The sequence below is a fragment of the Vombatus ursinus genome, unplaced genomic scaffold (genome assembly GCF_900497805.2).
Source record: "Vombatus ursinus unplaced genomic scaffold, bare-nosed wombat genome assembly UNPS02012122.1, whole genome shotgun sequence".
NCBI lineage: Eukaryota > Metazoa > Chordata > Mammalia > Diprotodontia > Vombatidae > Vombatus > Vombatus ursinus.
Genome location: NW_020951900.1, coordinates 1416429 through 1442180, shown reverse-complemented (window position 1 = coordinate 1442180; position 25752 = coordinate 1416429). Strand labels below are relative to the sequence as shown.

The following is a 25752-nucleotide window of genomic DNA, read 5'->3' as shown; positions in this document are numbered from 1 at the left end:
CCATTCATGCCCATTTTACCGATGAGCAAAGTGGCTGAGAGGCACCGCTAGACTGTCGTCAGGGAGCGCAAAGGTCCGCTCCTGCCTCGGACGGTAGGGTGGCCACGTCACTGCATGTCTTCGAGCCCCGAGTCCCCATCTGTGAAATGGGGACAGCGTCCTAAAAAGCCCGGAGCTCCCTGACGCGGCGGCTCTAAAGCCCTTGGCCAGGGCCGAGCCAATGCGAATAAAGCACGGGAGCGCTGCCCCCAGCCAGGAGCGGGATGGGAGGGAGGACCCCAGGACTACACATCCCAGAGGGCAGCGCGACGGCGATAGGCTCTGGTCCTTGGAGCCGGCTAAACTAGAGGGACCCCGGATAACCTGACCGGGCATGGATGGGGGCGGGGCCCACGCCAGCGCGGGGCGTGACGTAGAGGAAAAGGGGAGGGGAGAGGAGAAAGGGGGCGGGGGGAGGCGTAAAGGGGGACAGGGAGGGAGGACAGACAGAGGGTGAAGCGGGGAGGGGGCAGCGTCTCTCTTCGAGTGAGGGCTGACAGACGAACGGCCAGAACAAGGGAAAGACAGGAGAGGTAAAAACCATAAAAGAGGAGTGGGGGCGGGGCAGAAGCGTTGCGCGGCCTTGGCAGGCGCTGGGAGGAGCGTATTGCAATTGGTGGAAGCTGGGACAGGGCGGGGCCTATGCATTTGGCCAAGGAGGTACATCGGGGGCGGGGCTTAGTCCTCCACCAAGAGAAGGGAGAGAAAATACTGGGGGCGGGACTTCCTACTCCAGGGGTGGAGAGGGTGAAAGAAGATGGGGAAAGCATAGAAGGGGCAAGGCTTACTGGAGGAGGGAGGGAAGAAGGGAAAGAAGAGGAGGCGAGGGTTATTATTTATAAGAAATAGGAAGGGAGGGAACTGACTGACTGAGGAAGCAGGGCTTAGAGTCCATAGTACAAACCTGGAGGGAGGGAGGGAAAGGAGCTGAGGGTGAAAGGAAAGGAGAAAAGAGGCGGAGCTAACTTGAGAGGATCCGGGGAGAAAGGGCGGGCGGGGGCGGTGCCTATCCCTAACCGATAGCGGGAGTAGGGGCGAGGCCTGGGCCGCGGCCGTTGGCGGTTGGCTGGGAGGGGGCGGGGCCGAGAGATAGGCCAAGTTGCCGGCTGGTCCCGAAACTCCCTTAGTAGAGTGTAAGATGGCTGTGGCCGTGGGTCTTTTCATACGGCCGCCTGGTGGCCCGGGCCGTGCTGGGCGGCCTCTCGCAGACCGACCCCCGGGCGGGCGGCGGCGGGGGAGCCGGCGGCGGCGGCGTTGACTACGGGCTGGTGACGGCCGGCTGCGGCTTCGGCAAGGACTTCCGCAAGGGCCTGCTCAAGAAGGGCGTCTGCTAGGGGGACGACGCCTGCTTCGTGGCCCGCCACCGCTCCGCCGACGTGCTGGGTGAGTCGGGGCCCCCGCCGCAATCGGCCCGCGCCATCTCCATCCTCCGCGCCAGGCCTGCCCCGGGCACGTGCGTGCCGGGCCCCGAAGGGCCGCCCCATCCCCAGCAAGGTCATGTGGGGACGCGGCCCCCTCCCCCGAACGGGCCCCCGACTCGGGCTGGCGAGAGGCCTGGGCCGGGCCGTCGGGGCCACAGGTGCCTCGGGCCTGCTCCGCTTGCACCTGTAACTTGGGAGGCGGGGGGAGCGGGGGGGGCGGGGGGGGGGGGGGCGGCTGGGGCAGGTGCGGGGCAGTGCGCGCCGGTGGGGGGGGGGCTCCGGGGGTCGTCTGCCTTGGGTCTGCTTGTCTTTTCCTCCTTCCCACGCCTTAGAGACCTAGAGCACTTCCTCGTAGAGTGAAGGACGCCGTGACTTTGAACTTGGGTTCACATGTCACCCTGGCTTCGGCTCCGAGGGAGAAGTTGGGTGTGGGAGCACCTTGAGTTTTAGATGCAGCAGAAAAGTTGACAGTTGGGAGAGAGATTTTGGTAACTTTTCCTTTATCGCTTTTTAAAAAATTCTCCTTTAACCTGGAGCTCGAGCAGCTGCTGTCAGCTGATTTGTGGAAGGTAGGGTACAGAGTGTGAAAACCATCGTTCAATTTAGTTAGGGTGTCACTGCTGACCTTTAGTGGAGAAAGTCCTTCAGAGGATTTGGTGGCATGTGAGGAGTCAGAAATCTGATCCCAAGTCAGTTTGTTTCCTATTCTGTAACATTTCCACCAGGGCTGTCAGGAGTTCCCTTTTTCCATTGCACTTGTACATACTCTCTGCCTTCCCCGTCCAGCTTCTGACCTCTTCCTTTTCAAATTGTAGTCATAAGAGCAAAAGGATGTGGAATGGGGAGACGTTAACATCTGTCTTCTGAATGAATGTACTTTGCACAAGCTGTCCAGTAAACTTCTAATCTGAGTTTTCACAAAAGTTTCGTGGGGCTGATCCTTCTGTTTAAAATTGTAATTTTTAATACCCAGTGGTTCTGTCCATCATCTAATTCAGCCCTCACTACAGCTCAGAAAGGTAGATACTATAGATGTTATCTGTTAATATAACTGAGGCTGGGAGCAGTCAACTGACTTGCCTGTGGTTATACAGCTAATGCTAATAGCTGGCATTTATGTTCCCTTTTAAAGTTTGCAAAGCATTTTGCATACATTATCTCATTTCAGCTTCCCATTGACCCCATGAATTAGGGACTGCCAGTGTAATCATCCCCACTGTATAGAGGAGGAAACTCAGAGAGCTAAAGTGATTTGCCAGTCTTCACAATAGGAAGTTCTAGATATGTGGGATTCAAACCCAGGACTCTTCTGGCTCTTGAGGTCATAGTTCTTCCCACTGCAAAGAGAAAAAGGGTGAAGGGGGGAGGGTCTCCTTCAGTCAGGGAAAGAAGGAAACAGGCATCTGTTAAGTGCCTAGCAGGATACCAGCCACATCCCAGGGGCTTTACAAACATCTCCCTTGATCCTCACAACAGTCCTGGGAGGTAGGTGCTATTATTATCATCCCTTTTTTACTGTTGAGGAAGCTGAGTCATATGCAGGGTGAGTGACTTACCCAGGGTAGCACAGCCAATAAACGAGGCTAGATTTAAATTCCAGAGTCGAGGCCCAGTGCTGTATTCACTTTATCACCTAGCTGCGTTTGGTAAGCACTTCTTAAGTTCCAGGCATTGTGGTATGGATGCAGGTAAACAGGTCCATACAAGATCTGTACAGAATAGATGGAAGGAAATCTGGGAGGGAAAGACTTCCTGGGGTTGGGTGCTAAACTGTATTCTCAGATCAAAGCTCTAATGCATCTACCATGCTGCCTAACAGTGCCTAATCTGGCACTGTTGTAAATCAGTGCCAGGTGAGATCAACAATTATGACAGACCAGGGGGACTGAAGGAGATTTTAGGGCAGTGGTGACATTTGAATTGGGCTTTGATTTGTGGAGAGGAATTCACCCGAGTAAGAGGAAAAGTGAGGCTGGGGGGGGCATAGGGAACAGTGTGGACAAAGACAAGGAGGCAGGAAGGTAGGAGGAAAGGGCAGAAATTCAAGGGGCAGACAGTTTGCCTGAAGAACTGAACTGAAGTAGCCATCATTTTTAATGCTAAACCTCACCCCAAAGCCAGTTTCCTAGGGAGGGGTCATGTTATACTGTCTGTATCCCAGGCCCTTGATAGACTGAACTGATGCTGGAGGCTGTGGAAGAGGTGGAGGTGAGCAGTGAGTGTCAGTTCCTCCTCCTTTGGGGTTGGACTGGAGCTGCAGGGCACAAGCTCTTTTTGCACACAGACCCCTCAGCTATCCATTTCCAGAAAAGGGGTGTTCTTCAGGGTGAAAGTGTTTGTGGCTTGTATGATAACCAAGACTTAATTCACTGTTGGCATCCAGGACTTCTGGACTCTGGAGAAAAAGCTGTTGGTAGTGAAAGTGTTTCTTTTCTTTTGTGAGAAAGAGATAACTGTTTTGTTTCTTCTGTTGGAAGTGATTTGGCCTGTTAGTCATGCAGTGACTACAGTGTGCCAGAGAACTTGGTGTTTGACATTCTTCTGCTGGGAGTCCTCCCTGAATTTCTTTTGGGAAAAGCCAGGCACTGTGGTTTAGAGGTGGGTGTGGTGAGACAGAAGAACCACTCCTTGCTCCTGGAAAATTGGCATGGGCCACACTTACTCTTGGCTCAAGAGAACTTAACCAGTACCAACAGGACTTTGGCCCCTTTTGTCCTACTGCCTATCTATAACCAACCCTGGCTTCTCTTATACTCCAGTTGAGTTTTTTAAGGACATCACAGTGGGAGAATTACTTACCTTTTATTGTCTTGACCCGATGCATAATCTCTTGTCTTGCCCATAACATATGCACCCACACCACAGGGTAAATTTCACTTCTATAATTCTGCCAAGTTAAAAGAATTATGAAGTATGAATTTGAAATCCTTTTTGGTCTGGTGCCTGCCTTGCTCCCTCTCACTCTCTTTTTTTTTTTTTTACTAGAGTCTGCTCCCTACTATATGACTCATAACAGAAATGCAACAGAAATCCCTCAGCACACAGCATCAGAACACTAAAATACCAATTTTCTCTTCCAAAAGGGCCAGCAAACATACTCTGTGACATCTTACCTTAAAATAATGACTTTGAAGGTAATTTTTACGAAACTCAAAGCTGTGATGAATAACTAAAAGTCTAAATAAAGTTTGATAAGGGAATGAGTAGGTATTAGTCAGTGTGGTCAATGTACAAATGTAGTCAAACTGAATAGAATGGATGGGGATATACAGGAGGCAAGGAGGGGGAGCTGCGTTTGTGGCCAGACCACCTGAGTTAATCGAGTTAGGGCTTTGTCACTTAGGATTTATTCCCTGTGTGACTTAACCTTTTGGACTCACTGAGTGTCAATTTCCTTATTTATGAAATGTGAAAAAATTATGAAATTAAACTTGCTGACTCCTATCGTGCTTTCCAGGTCTAAATCTACCATAATACCGTAATGGGACAATGAGAATGAGGAGGATAAGTAGCTGCAGATGCCAACAGCACGGGCGACAGCATCTGTCGCCCCTGGAACACAGAGCAGCACCACCATCGTTCCAGGGGAAGTTGTCACCCCTCCAGAGGTCCCCCCAACCTTTAGGACTGTGTTGAGAAGGCACTTCATTTCCAACAGGTTTCAGGTAGGTAAGACTGAAAGCCGGACTAGTGGGATTGAGGGGGAAAAGGTCTAGGAGACAGGAGGTCTTGGGTACTGGGCAGTCAGGTGTCTGGTCTGAGCCTCATGGTATTTAAAGTGGAGGTAATAAAGCCTGCCCTCCCTTATCTTGCAAGGCTATTGAAATTGGAAAATCAGATGATAGCTGTGAATTTTTAAAAAGTTCAGAGCAAAGATCATCTTAGCCAAGTACTTTTGTTATTGTCATAATCATGATGATTATTATTAAAAAAGAAAATAAATGTGCTGTCTGTTCTGCCCACTTCCCATTTTCCTTTCTAGAATTGGAATGTCAGAACTGGAAATGACCTTAAAACAGATTATCCAAGCTGGAAGGGATCTTAAAATAGGGAATATCAGAGGGGCCTCAGAACAAGGAAGGTCAGAGCTGGAAGAGACTTTAGAACCTAAAATGTTAAAGTCTGAATGAATGTCAGGACACTAAATATCTGAGCTGGGAGGCCCCTGGAATCATCAGGGTCAATCCCCTCATTTGACAGGTGAGGAAAGCAGAGACACTGAAGAGGCCATGATGAATAAGGATCTTAGATATGGGTTGGCAAGTTGGACCCATTCAGCCTGCTCTGTGACCTTGGACAATCTCTTGCCCTCTCTGAGCCTTCCTTTTCCTTTCTATGTTTGATCCCTGCCTGTGCCTAGAAGTGAAACAGGGAACATGTCCCTGCAGCTCTCAGCATTCCTGTTGGACACCGAATGATCTGTGAGGCTAAGGAACCATGAAGCGACTGTCAGGATTGATTCTTGAACAGTTTTTTTTGTGACCCTGTCATAGGCCCCTAGGCATGCATGGTGCTAGAAATAGAAATGAACCCAATTCCCCAGATTGTGCAGATGTCATTTCCACTGTACCTGGGGGTGGGAAGCAGCCTTGTTTCTCTTCTGTCACTGTCATTGTTCAGCTCTTAACACGTTTTCCCTATCCTGGGGCTTAGAGAGAAATAAAGCTGCCCAAAAATCCATTTCCAGTCTGGGATCAGCCCGTCCCAATTGCGGCTGTAAAATTGAGATTGTTTGAAAATCACCTATAAAAGGAGACTTATTCACATTGACAAAATAATGACAAAAAGGTTTGTTGATGTCTCTGTTCCCTCCTGGTCTCTTTTCTTCTGTGTAATTTTTTTCACTTTTGCATTGAGTTGCTATTATTCTTTTTCACCTTTTTATCTCCAGTACGCACTTACATGTTTGTTGATTAACTGTCAATTGACTTTTTAAAACAAAGCTGTAATCAGTGTGTTCTGATTCTGCTTTCTTCATTCTGTATCATTTATCTTTCCATATTTTTTTTGGGTAGGGGGAACAGAGGTTCCTGTGATTTTACTGGTACAGGCAACTCCCCGGTGATAAAGTTCTCTCCACTAAGGCAAGGTGTACTCGGAGAGTTACCTGGGGCACTGAGAGAGTCAAGTGACTTACCTAGCATTCCATGGCAGCCAATACATAGATGAGGCAGAATTTGAGCATAGGTCTTCTTAATTCTGAGATGGATTCTCTATCCAGAATGCCATGGTATCTCTTAGTCTTCTATTTTCCTTTGTATTCTTCATGTTTACCATCTTCTGCAGCATAGCAACATTTCATTTTCTTAATGCATATAATATTAATATACTATATTATCATTTGTATTAATGTATTTCTTATGTAATGGAGAAAATATGCAGTATATTTTAATATATAACCGTTTATATACACACACATAAATGAAGGGTTTACAAAGAGCTTTGCACACATTATCTGCTTGCAGCCCCACAGTAACACTATGACATAGGTTCTACAGGTTTAATAATGCCCTTTGTACAGAGCAGGAAAAAGACACTCCTGGAGGTTTAGTGACTCGCCCATATTTACTGTCAAAGATGGGCTTAGAATCCAGGTGCCCTCCAGGGTTGAACCTCTAGGCCATTTTCTTGTAAATAGCAGAACAGATAGGTCTGTTTTTGCCTCTTGTAATGACACCTTTAGGATATAGTTCCAGGAGTGGGATCACAGGGCCATGAAGCAGGATCAGTTTGGTAATTCTCATTGTGCATTAAAGGATTACTTTTGTGCTTTTGAAGAAAGTTTGTACCAATTCACATTTCCCATCAGTGTAATTGTGTGCCTGTTTTCCCACAGTCCCGCCAACATTGAGCTTTATCCTTTATTTAACTGGTTTGGCAGCTGTGATAGGTGTAAGTGTACCTCTGAGTTGTTTTAACTCACATTTTCTCATTATGGAAGGGTTTAAACTTTCTTTATTGGAAGAATCAGTGGGTTTTCCCCATTTTTTAGAATAGTCTGTTCATATCATTTTTGTGTACCACTAGGAGGCACAACAGATAGAGCACCAGGCCTGGAGTCAGGAAGACCTGAGTTCAAATCCAGGTTCAGACATTTCCTGGCTGTGTGACCCTGGGCAAGTCACTTAACCCTGATTGCCTCCATTTCTTATTCTGTAACATGAGTGGAGAAGGAAATGGAGAATGACTCCAGTATCTTTGCCACGAAAATCACAAATGGGGTCACAGAGTCAGAAAGAACTGAACAACAACAAATCTTTCAACCTCCAAATTCTCATATATGGAAGAAGGTATAACTTGACATTTTCACTGTGAAGAGTTTAAAAAGATTTTCCTCTTCTTCTTCCCATAGGTTTTCATCGTTTCTCTTGTTGTTATGGACGCCATGCTAGTGCTTGTTGAGCTGATGTTAGACTTTAAAATCATCCAGCCAGACAAAGACAACCATGCTGGCAAGGTAGACCATAGATGGCTTATTTGTCTTTTCATTGTTCTGTCTTTTATCTCACTTCGAGGCCCAGGTTATCCCATAGTAGCTCACCCCAATGAGCATGTCCCCAAGGCTTTCCAACACATTCTGGTACTTGAATAGGGATTCATATCGGAGGCTTTCGTATAAAGGGCCAGCCTTGGAGTCAGGAAGACCTGAGTTCAAATCCTACCTATGATGCTAATTAGCTGTGTGACTGTGGACAAGTCACCTAAGGTCTCTGAGCATCATTTTGCTCATCTGTAAAATGAGGCCTTTGGACTAGATGGTATGTGAGGTCCTTTCAGTTCTAAATCTATAATCCTAAACTCTCTATGCCCCGAGGCCGCTATTGAGGCCTATGAGATGAGTGGCTTGGGTAGAGGGAGTTTCTGACTCAGGACTTGTCCTCCACTGATGAAATCACCATTCCCCACCCCCATCCTATGCCCTCCCAAAAAGACGTGTCCAAAATAACTCTGTGAAGTCACAGCACCCTGAATAAATCCTAAGGCCCTGTTGTGAAGGATGACTCAGGAGCAGGGGGAAAGCTGCCCACATTTTCAGAGATCGTCTCACTGGAGTCCAGGCTTCTCATCTCCTGCTCCAGTGAACTCTCTCAACTAGAAATCATATGCCCTCCCCCACACAGACTCCATCACCATGGTAGATGGTTAGAACTGGTCTTCTCTGCTTTTACATATGCCTTCTCTTTCCCTTCAAACTTCCTTGGGTGTGGATGTTAATTTGAGTTTATTGAGACAAAAATGGTCAGTCAGTCAGTCAGTAATCATGTATTAAGCACTTACCAAGTGATAGGTGCTATGCCCAGTGCTGGGCATAAAAAGCCAAAACAAAACAAAGAAAAGAGTCTAAGAGTTCCCATTCTAATGGGAAAGACTTCCAAACAAATATGTACATTTGAGATGTCTATAGAACAGGAGGAAGGGAGTCTCAGGAGGGAAGTCACTGGTAGTAGGGGAGGGAAGGTGGGAAGGAAGCCTGGGAAGCCAGAAGGGAGAGGGGAGTGAACCAAGCAATCCAGGCCTGAGGGATGGCCAATGCAAAGACTTGGAGATGAGGAATGTGGGGTGTGAGGAATAGCCAGGGGACCAGTGTAGCTGGATCCAGGAGTGTATGGAGGGGAAGAAGGTATAAGAAGACTGGAAAGGTAAGAAGGGGGCAGCTTATGGAGGCTTTACAAGCCAGACACAGGATTTTCGATTGATCCTGGAGGTAAGAGGGCACCCAGGAGCTTCTAGAGCAGGGTAGTGCCATAGTCACACCTGCACTATAGAAAAATGATCTTCACAGCTGAGGAGGATGGACTGGAGTGGGGAGAGACCCGAGGCAGCAGACCCCCAGCAGCTACTGCAATAGTCCAGGAGGGAGATGTTGAGGGCCACCCCCAAGGTGGAGGCAGTGTCAGAGGCCACAAGGGGGTGTCTTTGAGGGATGTTGCAAAGCTAGAAATGACAAGATTTGACAATGGAGAGATTGGATATACGCAGTGATGTGAGTTAGGAGTCTAGGATTACATTGAGGTTTTGTGCTAAATGACTGGAAGCAGGTGGTTCCCTTGATGAGGAAGAGGGAAGGGTTTGGGAGGGCAAAGATAATGAGTTTTGATTTAGGCATGGTAAGTTTGAGATGTCTATGGGGCAACCAGTTTGAAATGTCCAAGAGGGAGCTTGGGATGCATGATTCTGTAGCTCAGGAGAGAGACTAGGGCTGGGTATATAGATCTGGGAATCTCGTGCATAGAATTGGGAGCTGATGAGATCACCAAGAGAAATAATCTCGAGTGAAAGGAGAAGGAGCTTAGGACACAGTCTTGGGGGCCAGGCACAAGTGTGGCATGAGTGAGGAGCCAGCCAGGGAGACTGAGAAGGAGCTGTGAGCCAGACAAGAGGAGCCAGGAGAGGAAAACCCAGAGAAAAGAGCGTTGAGGAGGAGGTGACCCCGAATGGCAAACCCTGTCTGAGGGGTCAGGGCACAGCAGGATTGAGAAGAGGCCATTCAGTTTGGCAGTTAGGAGAGCAGTGGTGATTTTGGGGAGAGCTGTTTCAGTCGAATGGTGAGGTCAGAAGCCAGAGTACAGAAGGTTTAGAAAGAGGAGAGGGAGTGGAGGCACAGATTAGAGATGACTTTCTCAAGAAATTCAGCTGAGAAAAGGAGGTGAGAATGAAGGTTTTTTGAGGGTGGGGGAGAGACATGGGCGTATTTGTAAGCAGTAGGGAAGCAGATAGCAGACAGAGAGAGACTGATGCTAAGAGAGAGAACAGGGATGGTAACGTTTCAAGTCTGGTGGAGGAGATAGGAGGGAATGGTATTGAAATCAGTTGTAGAAGCGTTGACCCTGGCAAGAAGAAGGGCCACTCCTTGATCTGAGACCAGGGAGGAGGAGGGGATAAAAGAGGAAAAAACTGAGAAATCTGAGATAAGGAGGAGGGGAGAAGATGGAGCTCTCCATTAACAATTTCATCAGGTTTTTTGGTGAAAAATGAGGCAAGGTCCTGGGCTAAGAGCAGAGGGGTAGAGTATACAGGGAGGATTGAGGAGAGATAAGAATGTTTGGAAGAGCCTCAGTGAAGGGGGGGATAGTGAATCGATTGGAGAGTAATGAAAAATTTGTTTTGCTTCAATGAAGGCCCAGTTGAGATGAGATAACATCAGTTTGTAGTGGGTCCAATCAGTGATGTTTTGTGATTTCTTTCCACTTGGTTCAGTAGTACATGAGTAGGATTGAAGGGGGTGAGTGGTGGGAGTCTTCCAGGGTCCAAGCTTGTTAAGGCATGATAATCAACCTTGGACGGAGGGGCAAAAGAAATTATGGAGGAAGATAGTGTAGAGTTGAGCTGATTCTCCAAGGGACTGAGATACGATAGCCAGTCAATTTAGGGGTGATGGCCTGGGAAATAGCTGAGGGATGGAGATAATGGAGGTCACAATGAGGTTAAAAAACAGGGTAAGGCAGAGGGAAAGATGGAATGATAAGAGATTATGATCAGATTAAGGAATTTCAGAGTTCAGGAACATGGAGGTGGAATATTTGGGCATGATGGCAGGATCAAGGGGGTGAGCATCTCTGGGAGCAGCTGAAGTAGAGTGGAGGAGAAAGTCATGGAAACTGAATAAATTCAGGAATGAGGAAGATAGGTGTTGGATGGATTATCAGTTTGTATGTTTAAGTCCCCTTGTGGGAGGGTAAGAGACGGGAAAGAGAAAAAGTTTGAGCTAGGCACTTATTGAGGAAAGAGAATGCCTTGGACTGGGGGGTGGGGAGGGGATGTCTGTAGCTAGCAGCCACCAGGATTTTCTATTGAGTGACAGATTTGGCTAGTATGAATCTCAAAACAGGAAGTTGCCCAGTGAAGGTGTTCAGGGGAGGATTAGAGGAATGAGGAGCATTCTGATTTCCCCACCACAAACAGGAAGTTGGCTGAGGGGAGGGTATAGTGAAAATGTATCTAGTACTAGGAACTGCCTGCCTCAGTTTCCTCATCTGTAAAATGAGGGAAACAACAGCATCTACATCCTAGAGTGAAATCACAGGATAAAACGAGATACTGTAAAGTGCTCTGCAAGCCTTAAAGTGCTGTATAAATGCTAGTTATTATCAATATAAGTGGTCATTGTTCAACACGATTCTTGTTTCTAAAGTTCTAGTTTCTTATCTCATGATTCCCATTAGAGTTGTGAGGGTTGCCATCATCATGGCTTGGCATGTCAGCCTGCTCTTTCTCAATTCAACAAACAATTTTAAAACATCTACTATGTATCTGATGAATGTGGTATATACAGAACCAGCCTCAAACCTAGGAGACTAGGTTCGAGAACCCCTTCCAACATGTACTGGCCGTGTGACCCTGGCCCAGTCCCTTAACCTCTCAGTGCTTTGGGATATTCCCTAAGTCTATGAGTTGCAGAAAAGGTTCCAGCCTACATTAGTAGAGGGAGTTTCCCCTGTAGCAGTGAAATCAGTGAAATCACCCTCTCCTTTTCTTCTATATGCAGGGTGCTAGGGATAGAAAGACAGAAATGAAACAGCCCCTGACCTCAAGCAGCTTAAAAAAAAGCAGCAAGGTAAAACAGATCATAGGACTAGAGCCAGAAGAGACCTCATGAAATACATCAAGTATTTCTATTAAGTGCCTGCTGTGTGCCTGGGGTGGTGCTGAACACTGGGGATACAAAGAGAGGCAAACATGGTCCCTGCCCTCAAGAAGCTCCCAGTCTAATGGGGGAAACAACATGTGCAGAAGTACAACTCATCTAGTCCAACCCTCTCCCCTCACCCACTCATTTTACAGATGATGAGATGGATGTCCAGGGTGGGGTAAATGATTTGCTCAAGGTCACACAACTAACAAGCATCAGAGACTGAATTTAACCCCAGGTTCTCTGGGTTTCACCACTACCACCACCACTACTACCGTTAGTTACTATTGCTACTTCTGTTACTATTGCTACTATTGCTGTTGTTACTATTGCTACTGTTACTACTACAATTACAACTATTGTTTTACTAGTGCTATCACTACTGCTACTATTACTACCACTACCACTATTACTGTTGCTACTACTACTATTGCTACTGCTGCTAGTATCAACACAACCAACACCACTACTATTACTATTACTGTTAATAGCACTACCATTACTACTACCATCACTACTACTCTTAGTACTACTACTATTAATGCTACCATTATTACTATTATAACTAAGAATAATAACAATAATAATACAGTTCCACATTGTCTTGAATAGAAAGGAAAAATTAATTTACTGTGGGCAACCCAACCAACATAAGCAAGAACACAAAAATGATGAACCATGCAGGGTGAAACTGAGAACTTCTAACTTGATCATCTAGGTAGCTAAGAAGGTGCCGAATGAAAGAGGGTCAAGAAAGATGGAGATGGTGGAGGGGGTTTCCTGGAGGAAGCACCTTTTACCCCAAGTCTTAAGGGAGGTGATGAATGTCAAAAGAAGGTGGGACTCGTGCTTAGAGGAAGTCCTAAAATAACATTGGGTATTCCTTATACCTGAAAGTGAGAGTCTCTCTGGAGATGCACAGATGCACAAAGCGTAAGAGTTCATTTTATCAGCAGAAGGATGCAGACATAGAAGTTTCCCAGTGGTCATGCAGGTTATTGAGTGGAGTCCTTGTGGTTAAGTAGCATTAATAGAAAATCCATCACTAGTTAAGGGCTAGACCATGTTTTAGAGCAAGATTAGAATCTTCCCTTGTGTCCCTTCTCTGATGTTTCAAAGCGGTGGAAAGCTAATCCAGGGCTTTTGAAAGCAACTGTATGTCTCTCTTCTGAGACCAGTCTATCTAATTTCTTTTTAAAAATTTTTTATTGATATCTTTTTTTATATCACCTATATTTCCAAATATATCACTCCTTGCTTTCCTACTTAGCTAACATTATTTTTAAGAAAAATAAGAGAAAAAATGAAAAAAAAACTGGAGTTCAACAAAACCAACCAACACATCAGTCATATATAATATTATATGCAGCCCATCAAACATAATAGTATATGTACCATACTCATAATCTCCCACCTCTGTGAAGAAGCGAGGGAAGTCAATTTTTTACACTCTTCTCTGGGGACTAAGTTTGGCCAATATAATTAACGTGCTCAATTTAAGTTTCTTTTTTAATTTATTTTTCCATTTGTTTTGTCCTTTCTTTACATCTCCCATGCTTAGCACAGTGGCTGGCACATCATAGGTGTTTAGTAAATGCTTGTTGACTGACCACGTTGCTGTAGTCCTTGTGTATGTTGTTTACCTGGTTCTGCTCACTTCACTCCACATTAGTTCATCTAAGTTTTCCCATCTATTTCTGAATTCTTCCTACTCATCATTTCTTTAGGCACAGTAATAACATCCTTTTACATTTATGTATAGAAACTTGGTTGACCATTCCCTCACAATAAGTGTCTCAGTCTAGCTAATTTCAGAGAGGCTTATCACCAGATTGACCACAAGATGATGAATTCTTCAACCACAGCAACTCAAAGTACATCTGCTAAATTGTTTTTTTTAATAATAATAGCATTTATTTGACACTTTAAGGTTGACCAAGCACTTCATATGTCATCTTGTTTGATTTTCACAGCCTTGTACGGTAGTTATTCAATCAATAAACATTTAGTAAGTGGTACTGTGTGCTCAGCACTGTGTTAAGCTCTAGGGCTTAAAAAAAAGAGAGGCAAAAGACAGTGCCTGCCATCAGGGAGCTTACAGTTTAATGGGGGAGATGATGAGCAAACAAATGTGCACAAAAAATTATACAGGATAAATAGAAAATAATTAAGAGAAGGAAGGCACTAGAACTAAGCCAGAACTCGAACTCAAACTAGGAGAGGCTTCCTGTAGAAGATAGGATTCTACTTGGGACTTGAAGGAAGTCAGAGGGAGACCAGTGATGATGATGATGATGATGATGATGATTGATGATGTTGATGGTGATGATGATGATGGTGATGATGATGATGTTGATGATGGTGATTGATGATGATGAGATCCTCAGGTAGGTATAATTTAACTATTGGCTCCTGGCTTTTCTTCTAGGTGTTCCATTGTCTGAGCATTGCCATCCTGACCTTCTTCATGATAGAAATTGTAGTAAAATTATACGTCTTCCACAAGGAATTCTTCTCCCACAAGTGTGAGATCCTGGATGTTGTTGTTGTAATTGTCTCTTTTGCCCTGGATATTGCCGTTCTGTTCTGTGGGCATGAATTTGATGCCTTTGGCTTATTGATCCTTCTCCGACTTTGGCGAGTGGCCAGGATTATGAACAGTAAGTTCCAGTAGTGGCATGTCCTCCGTGAATTGTGGGCTGAACAGGCTGCTTTGAAAACTGGGCAGAGGTGGTAAGGGGGTGCCAAGTCTACAGGGCACTGTGCATTTTTGGGTTTCAATCTAACAAACATTTACCAAGTACCTACACCTTTCTTGGTTGTCGTAACGCAAAGATCAAACAACAAAGATGTCTGTCTTCAAGAAACTTATCTTTCTTTTAAAAAAATTCAATTTATTGATACCTTTTATTCTTACGACACAATAATTTCAGCTAGGTAGCACAGTGAATGGAGTGTTAGATATGGAGTTAGAAAAACCTGAGTTCAGATCCTACCTCAAACATTTATTAACTGTGTGACCTTGGGCAAGTCACTTAACTTTTGCTTGCCTCAGCTTAATCATTTGTCAAATGAGGATAATAATAGCATTTATCTGCCTGGGTTGTTGTGAGGATAAAAAGGTATATTTATAAAAAAAAGCTTTGAAGGCCTTAAAGCAGGATATAAATGCTAGCTATTATTATTTTTATCATCATTGTCATTATTTTTATGGCGAAATACCCTCACCTATATACAAGCCAGAAATGAAACCACTACCCCCTTATAACACTTATATAAAAAATAACCAATATAGTTCTGACAATGTATGCAGTGTTCTGCCCCTAGATTTCCCCATCTCAATGCTGAGAAGATATATTTCATTATCTATTTTCCAGGACCAAGATTGGTAATTACAATTAATCAAACTTTAATTCCTTTTTCATTCTTTATATTATACTCTTTTAATTACTGTTATCTGTTGTTCAGTTCATTTCACTATGCATCAGTTTGTTAAAATCTTCTAGTATTTCTCAGAACTCCCTGTATTAGTCTTTCTTAGCACTCAATGAAATTACATTGTATTGGGTAGGGTGAGAGTGGGGATAAGGTATGTACTCACAATTGCCACATTTTTTCCATTATGGTCTTTTCTGCTCCTAAAGAATTGAGTACTCAAATGAGGTAGAAAGATCGGTTGTCCTACCATGGCTTCTCCTGTGGTTCCATGTTGGTATTGTATATGTTCTTCCCCTTGTACTTAGAAGATAGGAATTCTAATGATTCATTCTAAGGCTAATGCCTTTGTACTTTGGTATTCACATGACCTCACTGATGTAACACTCACTCTCCTGGTACAGATTGTAATCCTCTCTTGCCTTTTTATCCTGAGTGATACTTATTGATGTTATTCCACTGGACTGGCCCACTTGCTTTTCCCTGACCTATAGATTTCATGCAACCTTTCTGTGCCTTTACAAAGACAGTCCTATATTCCTTCCTGGCCTCCCTCTCTTGGAATTCAAAGCTTCCTTCAAGGTCAAGTCAAATGCCACCTCCCCAAGAGAGCCTTCCCTACTGGCCCTCATTGTTAATCGTTTCTCAATCAGTCAATCAATCAATACTTACTAAGCACCATATGTGAAAGGAACAATGCTAAGTGCTGAGGATACAAAGCTATAAGGGGAATAATGGCTGCCTTCAAGGAGCTTACATTCTGTTGGGAGAGATAACATGTACACATGTAATTGCATATAAAATAGATACAAGAAAGATACCTAAATATAGAGAAATAGACCTCAAACTATAACATGTTTATTTATCTGTTTAAATGTTGTATCTTCTCTACATCGAACCCTCCACCCCTCAACTGGAATATATGTTCCTTGAGAGCAGGGAATATTTTTTGGTTTTGTTTTTCTGTCTTCAACATTTAGCACATAGCAGATACTTAATGCTTGTTGACTTGAATTTAATCTTTTCAAAATACTGAAGACTATCCTCTGGATCTTTTAGTATAGCAACACCACTACCAACAATAATCACATTTATATTGTACCTTAAGATTTGCAAAGCCCTTTACATATATTATGTCATTTGATCCTCACAACAACCAGGTGAGTTCAGTGCTGTTATTATTCCCATTTCACAGATGAGGAAACTGAGGCAGGGAGAAATTAAGTCACTCGCCCAGGGTGACATTGCCAGCAACTGTCTGAGGCCACAATTGAACTCAAGTTTTCCTCCGACGCTTACTAGCTGTGTGACCCTGGGCCAATCACTTAATCCTATTTGCCTAACTTTCCTCATCTGTAAAATGACCAGGATAAAGAAATGGCAAACTACTCTAGTATCATTGCCAAGAAAACCCCAAATGGGCTCAACAGAGAGTCAGAAACAACTGAAATGACTCAACAACAGCAACAAATTACCTTTACTGTCAGTGTCTTGTTTACCATTTTTCCCCTTTCTCCTTACCTGTGCAAAGGTTATACTCCTTGGCAGAGAAAACAGAAGAAAAGTAAAGCACCACCTTCTTTCTGTTCTCACTTATCACCGTTCCATCCATCCTCAAGCAACAGTCCTATCCCATTTTTCATTCTCTTCTCCCCAAAAAAGTTTAAAAAAAACCATGCTGTTTTGCTTTTTGCTTTCATTGCTATCATCAGTTCATTCTGAATGTTAGCACTCCTGACAATTCTTATAGGACCAATGCAACACCCTTACTTATATTCATCCTATTCCCTTGCCCTTCCTTCCATCTTCCATGTCTTTTAAAAATCTAAATTATTTGGTGAGCTCCCTATGATTCCATCAATCTATTCAAACAACTTTTTCTCCTCCTCATTGAGATGCTTTCTTTTAGTTCTTTAGAATTTCATTCTTCATGGCTTCCTATTCCTCTCGGGCTGACTTCCCTATAGAATGGTGGGATCCTACTTATTCTCTAAACCCTTTGGAACCTGCTCTCCCCAAATCTAGGGTGCATGTCAGACCATTCCTGACTCTCCTCTCTTCTCTTTCACAAACTCTAACATGGAGTGGGTGTTTCCTCCAAAGGTCCTCATCATCTCTGCCCTAACAGTCAGTTCCTTGTCTTCTCCAGCTGCACTTATTTTGGACTCCTTTGACTTCTCCATCTTGCCCCTCTGCCAGATACCTCCCCTCCCACCCACACTTTCAGCTTTCTTTTGTGTGTTGGATTGTAAGCTCCTTAAGGGAAGGCACTGTCTTTCTTTTTAGTATTTGAATCTGCAGCACTTAGCGCAATGCCTGGCATACAGTAGGCACTTAATAAATGTTTATTAACTATTAACTACTTGTTTTGTTGGTGAAAATCATCCAAAACAGAAATTCTCCTCACTGGTTCTCTTGCCTTTTAAAAAATGAAATGATCACTAATGCAAAAAAAAGAAATTAATTACTATTCTTTGGACAGAGGGAACAGCCCAGCAGATGTCTGGATATTAAAGTCTCCCATCATTACTATGCCATGCCTCCTTGCCAGGCTTGTGATGTTTCCCAAACTACTCCTCTATTTCCTCTTTCTGCCCAGGTGGTCTATAGTATAGGCTGAAGACAAAATTAATTGTTGCTTTGTCCATTGACTTTCACCTGAAAGCTTTTTGCCATGCTTTTCCCCTCAGATTCCTAGATTTCCTCATGAATGTGTATATTCTTAATATAGGGTGGCAATCTGAACCCTGTTTCCTTTACCTTTTGAATAAGATAATGTCCTTTGAATAAGGCATATCTTGTTCTTTTTAAATAAAGTACACCCTTTCAGAACCCTATTCTTGTCATTGGGTCAGTGATACTCCATGGCCTAGGAGGGCAAATGTGCCTCTTTCAGTTCACCTGTAGTTCCCCTTGTTTGTTACCCAAACTGTACATCTGTGTCTAGATGGGCCTTTCTTGAATTTTCATTTCCTATTCATTTCTGGTCTTTTCTATGACTCCTCTTCCTGCCATTTCAGCTGCTTTACGAGGTAGCTAGCTGGGTGGAATTGTAATTGTTTTCTCCCTCCCTCTTCCTTTTCAGCTTAAAGCTCTTTGGATTCTATTTTTATCATCCTTTCCATTTTCAACTTGAAATAAGCTATGTTTTCCACTACAGAGTTCTTAATATGTAAATGACTGCTAATGTGTTTGCTTTTAGTTGAGAACCTTGTAATGAGGCTTTATCACTTTATTTTTATTTCAAGTATGAACAGTTTTACACCTAGTTATCTGTCCTTTGAAACCAAGACTGGTCACTGCATTTAATCTGAATTTAGATGCCTTTTTAGAGTTGTTTCCATTTATGTCATAATAGTTGCTATGTGTCTCTTCTGCTGTCTTCACTCCGTGTCCTTCCATACATCTTCCTGAGTTTCTCTGAATTTCTTATATTCATCCTTTTTTCATAATATTCTGTTACATTCAGAAATCACACTTTGCCCAGCCATTTATCCCCCAATTTATGGCATACCCACTTTGTTTTTAGGTTGTTGCAAGTTCAAAAAGCACTTCTATAAGTGTTTTGGTATATGTAGTAGTCGATCAACAAACATTTGTTGTGTGTACTCTGTGGCTGGGTGGACAACCCTGTTCATAGATATTATAGAAGATATAAAAAGTAAATATGAAATGATTTGGGGGTACACTAACAAGTGGGGGAATCAGGAAGGACGTCTTCGAGGAGGTGGCACTTCCACTGAGACTTGAAGGGAGTTGTGAGTTTCCTGAGGCAATGATGAGGAGAGAGAGCATTCTAGGCATGAGTGACAACTTCTGTGAGTGAAGGAAGTGGGAGACAGAAGGCCATGGCCTGGGAAAAGTATGTAGTCCTGTTTGGCTGGAGTCCAAGAGTCTCTGGGAGAGGAAGAGCCAAAGTGCAAAGGACTTTAAACACCAGAGGAGTTTGTGTCTAGTCTTGGAGGCAACTGGAAACCTCTGAGAGGTAAAGCAGGCTCTTGAAAGAGGAGTGGTATGGTCGGTCCTGCATTTTGAGAAGATCAGTTTGGCAGCTGGTGGGTTGGGTTGCAGACAGGAGAGAATGGATAGAGAGAGGCCAACTAGGAAGCTATTGCTGTAGTCCAGACAAGAGGTGATGAAGGCCTGGATGAGCATCGTTATTTGTGCAGGGATAGATGCATAGATAGAAGAGATGCAGAAGAAATAGCATCAACATGGAAACTGATGGGATGTGGGGGATGGGCAAAAGTGTTTCTGGTGCCTCTGACACAGACAGACTCGAGGAGGAAGGGTGGGCTTAGGGGAAAAGATAATGAGTTCTCTTTTGGCCATTTTGACATTGCGATGCCTACGAGATATCCAAGTAAAGACTGTAATATCATAGATTAAGAGCTGGAAGTGACTTTAGAGGCCACTATAGTGGTCCAAGTTCCTTGTTTCATACAGGCTGACAGAGGTGCAATGACTTGTTTGTCTTGTCACCAAGTCATGTCAATGTACAATTATTAAGCATGGTGCTAGGTATTGTGCTTAAATAGTAGGATTACATAGCTAGTAAGTGTGTGGGGCAAGTTTTGAACTCAAATCTTCATTCCAAACCCAACACTCTCTCTACTGTAAGATGGACATCTATCAGATGATGAGAAAATGGGGCTGAGAGGAGAGCTGAATATGTAGATTTGGGAGTCATCTTCATAGAGATAACAGCTGCATCCATGGGAGCTAATGAGATTACCAAAAGAAATACTGTGAAAAAGAGGACAGAGTCCAAGGTTGAGCCCCTAAATATACCCATGTGACATGGGTTAGACATAGTTGGTGATCCTGCAAAGGAAACTGAGAATTAGCCAGAGAAGTAGGATGAAAATGACAGATCTGTCACAAAAACCAAGTGGAAAAAGATTTTCCAGGAGGAAGGAGTGGCCAAGAATGTCAGAAAATCTTTGGCCCTCAGCCAAATAGTAAATGGTCAAAGGACATAAATAGGCATTTTCTAAGGAATAAATCCAAGCTATCAGTTTACATCTGAGGAAAAAAATGCTCCAAATCACTAAAAGTTAGAAATGAAAAATTAAAGCATTGCTGAGGTTCCACCTTACATCTACCAGATTGGCAGATTTCACCAAAAAAGGAGAATGACAAAAGCTGGTGGAGATAAGGGAAAAGGTACATTAATGTATCATTAGTGGAATTGTGAACTGATCCAGCCATTCTAGAAAGCAATTTGATACAGTAGTCCTCCCACGCAAATATTTAATTGTACACACCATGGACATAGTGCAAACCCCTAAGAAGATCAAAGATGAAAATGTTTTATGTGTACAAAATTATTTATAACACTTTTTTTCCTGTGGAGGTAAAGAACAGGAAACTAAGTGGGGGGGGGACCAGGGATGCCCAGAAATTGGGAAATGGCTGAATGAATTAAGGTACATTAATATAATGGAATATATTGTGCTGTAAGAAATGATGGGAGGGCATGGTTTTAGAGAAATTTGGGAAGACTTGTATGAAACTATGAAGTGAGAAGAACTAGGAGAACTGTTTCTATTACAAGAATATTATAAAGACAAAACTTTGAAAGACTTAAGAATTCCGTTCAATGCAAGACTAGCTATATTTGGTTAATCACATATAGTTGGTCATTGCATAATGTGCACAATTCCAGAGGACCCAGGTTGAAGTCTGCTGCCCATCCTCTTACACAGAGGTGATGGATTCAGGGTGCAGATTGAGACATATTTTTTGTACTTTGGCCAGTGTAGAAATTTGTTTTTAGCTGACTATGCTTATTTGTTGAGGGCTTTTCTTTTCTTTTTCTTTTTTCCCCAATGGGCAGGGGGAAGTGGGAAGGGCAGAAAACAGATTTTTGTTCATTGGGAAAAAAAAGAAATTTAATTTAAAAGCGTTTTAAATTCTTGATATTTGACTTTGAGAAGTTAAGAAGGATAAAGACCAAGAAAAGATTGTTAAGTTTAGCATATAACTGATAACTGATTACTTTGCATAGAAAACTTTTAGGTGAATGGTGAGGACAGAAGTCAAACTACAAGAGTGTGAAATGGAGGTGAAAAAATAGAAGTCTTCCATATAGAAAGATTTTTCTAGGAGTTTGGCCATGAAATGAAGGAGACATATAGGATGACAGTTTCAGGGGACGGTGGGGTCATGTGAGGATTTTTTGTGACAGGGAGATGTGGGCATGTTTACAGACAGCCAGGAAGGAGCTTGCTTAGATTGAAAATTAAGGAGACGAGGGGCAGCTAGATGGCCCAGTAGATAGAGCACCGACCCTGGATTCAGGAGGACCTGAGTTCAAATCCAGCCTCAGACACATAACGCTTAACTAGCTATGTGACGCTGGGCAAGTCACTTAACCCCATTGCCTACCCCCCCCCCCAAAAAAAAGAAAAAAAAAGAAGAGGAAATGATAGAAGGAGCAAGTTCCTGGTGACAGGAGGGGATGTAGTCAGGGGCACAAGTAGAGGCGCTGGTATGGCAAGGATCACCTCCTCTGACACTGGAGCAAAGGAAGGGATGAGGGAATGATGTTGAGGTGACATAAACCGTGGAATCAGGGAAGAAAAGCAGCTCATGGCAGCCCTCAGGTATTTCAGTGAAGCATGAGACAAGGTCTGCTGAGGGAAAGAGTCAGCATCAGGGGCTTGAGGAACAGCTGCTATGGGGAATATAACAGGGGTCAATTGTGAAAAGTAGAATTGGTCAATGCAGTACTGAGGCCCCAGCTGAAATTAAACACCAACCTGTAGTATACTCAGGCAGCACAGGTATATGGCTTCCCCCATTGCCTTTTTGCAACTTGAAACAAAGAATGTAGTGTTTTTGTTGTTGTTGTTTTTTTAGGCTGAGATTTGGTAGCTAGCCCCAAGGTCACTCAGCTAGGAAGTGGATGAGGCAGGATTTGACCTCAGGTCTCTTCTGACTCCAAGTCCTGCACATTTCCCACTACACCACCTAGCTGCTTTTGTTGTTGTTGGGTGACCTTTCTTTCTGACCTCCTTAAAATATCTGTCCTGGAGTTGGGTCAAGCATGAAATTTCTAACTTTGCATTCTTCTAAGTTGTTTTCCAGAAGAATGGGGCCAATTCAGTGCCACTAATAATATGTTGTTTGTGCCTGTCTTCCCACAGCTCTTCCAACAGCCATCTCAGTCTTTTATCTCCTCTTTGTCAGTTTGATGCATGAGATGACACCTCAGTTGTTTCAACTGACATTTCTTTCATTAATGGTTTGGCACATTTTTTCCACATGGTCGTTGTTAGCTCACTTATAGTCTTTTGAAAACTTCTTGGTCATATACTTTGACCACCATCTCCTGTGAAATATGTTGAGTCATATGTTTGCATTGATTCTGTATACATCTTGGATATAGCCTTTCATTAGAGATGTTCAATGCAAAGATCTTCCCCACTGACTGGCATCTTTTCTTACCCAAAATTGCACTGATATCATTTGTATAACAGCTTCTAAAATTGTATGCAGTCAAAATTGTCTACCTTGTCTTTGGTGACCTGCTCTACTACCCGGTTAGGTCGTGAAATTTCCCAATAACCAGAATTGTGAGATCTACCTACCCTGTTCTGTTCTCTACTTTTGTTACGATCTCTGTTTTTATGTTTGTCCCTTACTCACTTGGAGTTTACTGAGGCACACAATGTAAGCCATTTAATTAAATTTATTTTCTGCCAACCAGCTCTCCAGATTTCCTAGCAGTTGTTGGGAATAGGGAGTCCTTTCCCCCAGTGGTTTATATTCTTGGGTTGATGAAACATTGGGCTACTGTGTTCATGTGCTTTTAGGCCTTGCTTGCCTGATCCATCAATGATATAATTTCACAACCTCTCATACTCTACAAGAAACAGGGGATGAATTCAAACTGGACACTAAACATATTCTTGCAGAAGTTTCCTCTGGTCAGCTCAAAAGCTCAAACCAGACTCTCTGAGTTTCCATGCCTTTAATTAATGATTAATGACCGGAGAAAATGAAACTCCCATACAAATACATTGTGTGTTAGCCTACAGTACACATCTGTGAGCATGTGTGGATGGTGGAATTGTGTTGAGGTTGCAGGAGTATCACATCCCCTGAGTTTATGTCTCAGCTCCATGAGTTGGGCCCTGGCTCACAAAGGGCACGTGTCTTAAATTCTCAGAATTGGTGGTTCATTTTTTAAATGCCCTATCTCACAGGGCTGACAAGATGATGTATGGAAAGTACTTTGCAAATCAGAAATCAAGTATAATGGACTCATTATGTTAATGCCCAAAGTCACAATCTAGCCCTCTGAATTATTTTTAGGCATAATTATTTCAGTCAAGACACGTTCTGAACGACAACTTTCAAGGCTGAAAATGATTAATTATGAACTGGCCATGAAAATCCAGGATCTTGAATTTAGTTGCACTAAGAAGGTAAGACAAATGAGAGCCTCAAGTAAGATAGATGACTAATGGTCTCAACAGTAACTAGACTTATGAGCCTCAGAGATGTTCACAATGTAAAGTCGATCTCTGTCTTTGAAACAGGAACAAGAAATTGAAAGACTTAACAAACTACTGAGAGATCATGGACTTCTCCAGTAGCTGAACCACGCAACATTTGCCTAACCACATGGAGAGGAAACATCTTGTTGGATGGACTGGCCTTGTGTACATGTCTGCGAAACACCCTGGGTGTCTCCAGGGTTATCTCTGGAAATGATCTGAAGCCTTCATTTTACTTGTTCTCAGGTCTGATTATGTCCAGATGTTACATAGTTCCTCCTAAGAGCTGTCTTTTTATCTTGATGTGAAGAGAGTTGCCTTGGTAACAAATGCTTCATAAACTCCCTTTTCTTATATTCCAAACTCTAAACTTGTTTGAAAATGAATGCTAGAGCTGAATGGGTTTGTATAAAATTTAATTTTGCCAAATGTATGCTTTCCAAATAGTTTCACATATATTTCAGCACTGGATTCCCTAGTTGTGGACATTCTGAAAGACAAAAGTAATAAAAAAAAATTATCTTACAGTCCAGGTGACTACAGGAAGGTCATTTTATTCATGAGCTAATCAGAAAGACTATGTGTCCTGTTACTTGCCATTGACCTCCTGAAGTTTGCGTCTTTCCATGGATGTTGCTCAAGAACCCTCTGTAGCAACCAGCTGCAAAATGCAGTCTGAATCTCATTGTATTTATTTATGCCTCTGTCTGACATTTTTGGAAACTACCACGCAATTAATGTATGCCTGAGCCCTCCCCCTAGATTCTCTTGCCACAATAGTGATGAACTCTAATAATCCACCTCCATTCTGTAGCATCCCAGGAGTGTTCCTGGGCTGGGCTTGGGATGGCACATAGCAATTAGATCGAAGAATAGACTGCAATTAATGGGATATTCGAGCAAGGAGCTTTCTTTAGCCTTTTTATTATACTTCTAACATTTTTGTATGATATTGTACTATTTTTGCACTTGTTTGCATATGGAAGGAAAAAGGACAGCCTGAATTGAACAGCTATTGCTTCTAAAGTAATACAGAGGGTGAATTAAGGGGTTGGATTTAAAGAATAAAGAGAAGTAGCATTTATATGGCATTCTGCTAAGCAATTTTAAAATAGTACCTCATTTATTACCCTGGGAGGAAGGTACTATTATTATCTTTATTTTATTGCTGAAGAAACTGAGGCAAACAGAGGTTAAATGACTTGCCCAGGGTCACACAACTATTAAGTATTTTAGGCCAGACTTCTGAACTCAAGTCCTCATGAGCCCTGGCCCAGCATGTTATTCAAGGCACCACCAGCTGCCTCTATTTAAGACAAACCTACAAAAAGGTTGTCCTAAATATATTCCTTCCCACAATCCTGAGTCAATTTTCTTCCCCTTTTGCTTTGTTTGAATATGAAGGCTAAATGTTGCAGGGCTGGGCAGGACCCTGACCTGACTATTGCCTCATTCTGAAGTAAAACCAGGGAGATAGGAGCTCTGAGGTCACCTGGCCCAGCACCTAGCTGTGAAACATCTTTGACAGCTGGTCATACAGGCTTTGCTTAAAGCCCTCCACTGAGGGGGGGAACTAACTACATTCTGAGACATTGCATTTGTGGACACCTGACTGTTAAGTAACTTTATACTGAGCCAAAACTGCCTCTATACCTTCCACCCATCATTCCTAGCTTTGCCTTCTGGAGCCAGAATAAATTGCATCCCTCTTCTACAAAAC

At 43.3% G+C, this 25752-nt stretch overlaps 1 protein-coding gene across 4 annotated transcripts; it reads left to right on the top strand.

The window, feature by feature from the left end:
* Nucleotides 1–494: 494 nt before the first annotated feature.
* Nucleotides 495–24562, top strand: LOC114039576 (voltage-gated hydrogen channel 1-like). 4 transcript variants are annotated; one of them, XM_027857377.1, is made up of 7 exons: nt 1335–1422; nt 4544–4594; nt 4918–5125; nt 7813–7917; nt 14519–14750; nt 23848–23960; nt 24075–24562. In XM_027857377.1, the coding sequence occupies exons 3-7, from the start codon at nt 4979–4981 to the stop codon at nt 24129–24131; spliced, it is 654 nt and encodes a 217-aa protein (XP_027713178.1). In that variant the 5' UTR covers nt 1335–1422; nt 4544–4594; nt 4918–4978; the 3' UTR covers nt 24132–24562. The 4 variants fall into 4 exon arrangements, with proteins under 4 accessions (XP_027713179.1, XP_027713177.1, XP_027713180.1 ...); XM_027857378.1 differs by lacking the exons at nt 1335–1422; nt 4544–4594 and adding an exon at nt 495–572; XM_027857376.1 differs by lacking the exon at nt 4544–4594 and having other exon boundaries at nt 1327–1422.
* The last annotated feature ends 1190 nt before the right edge of the window (nt 24563–25752 follow it).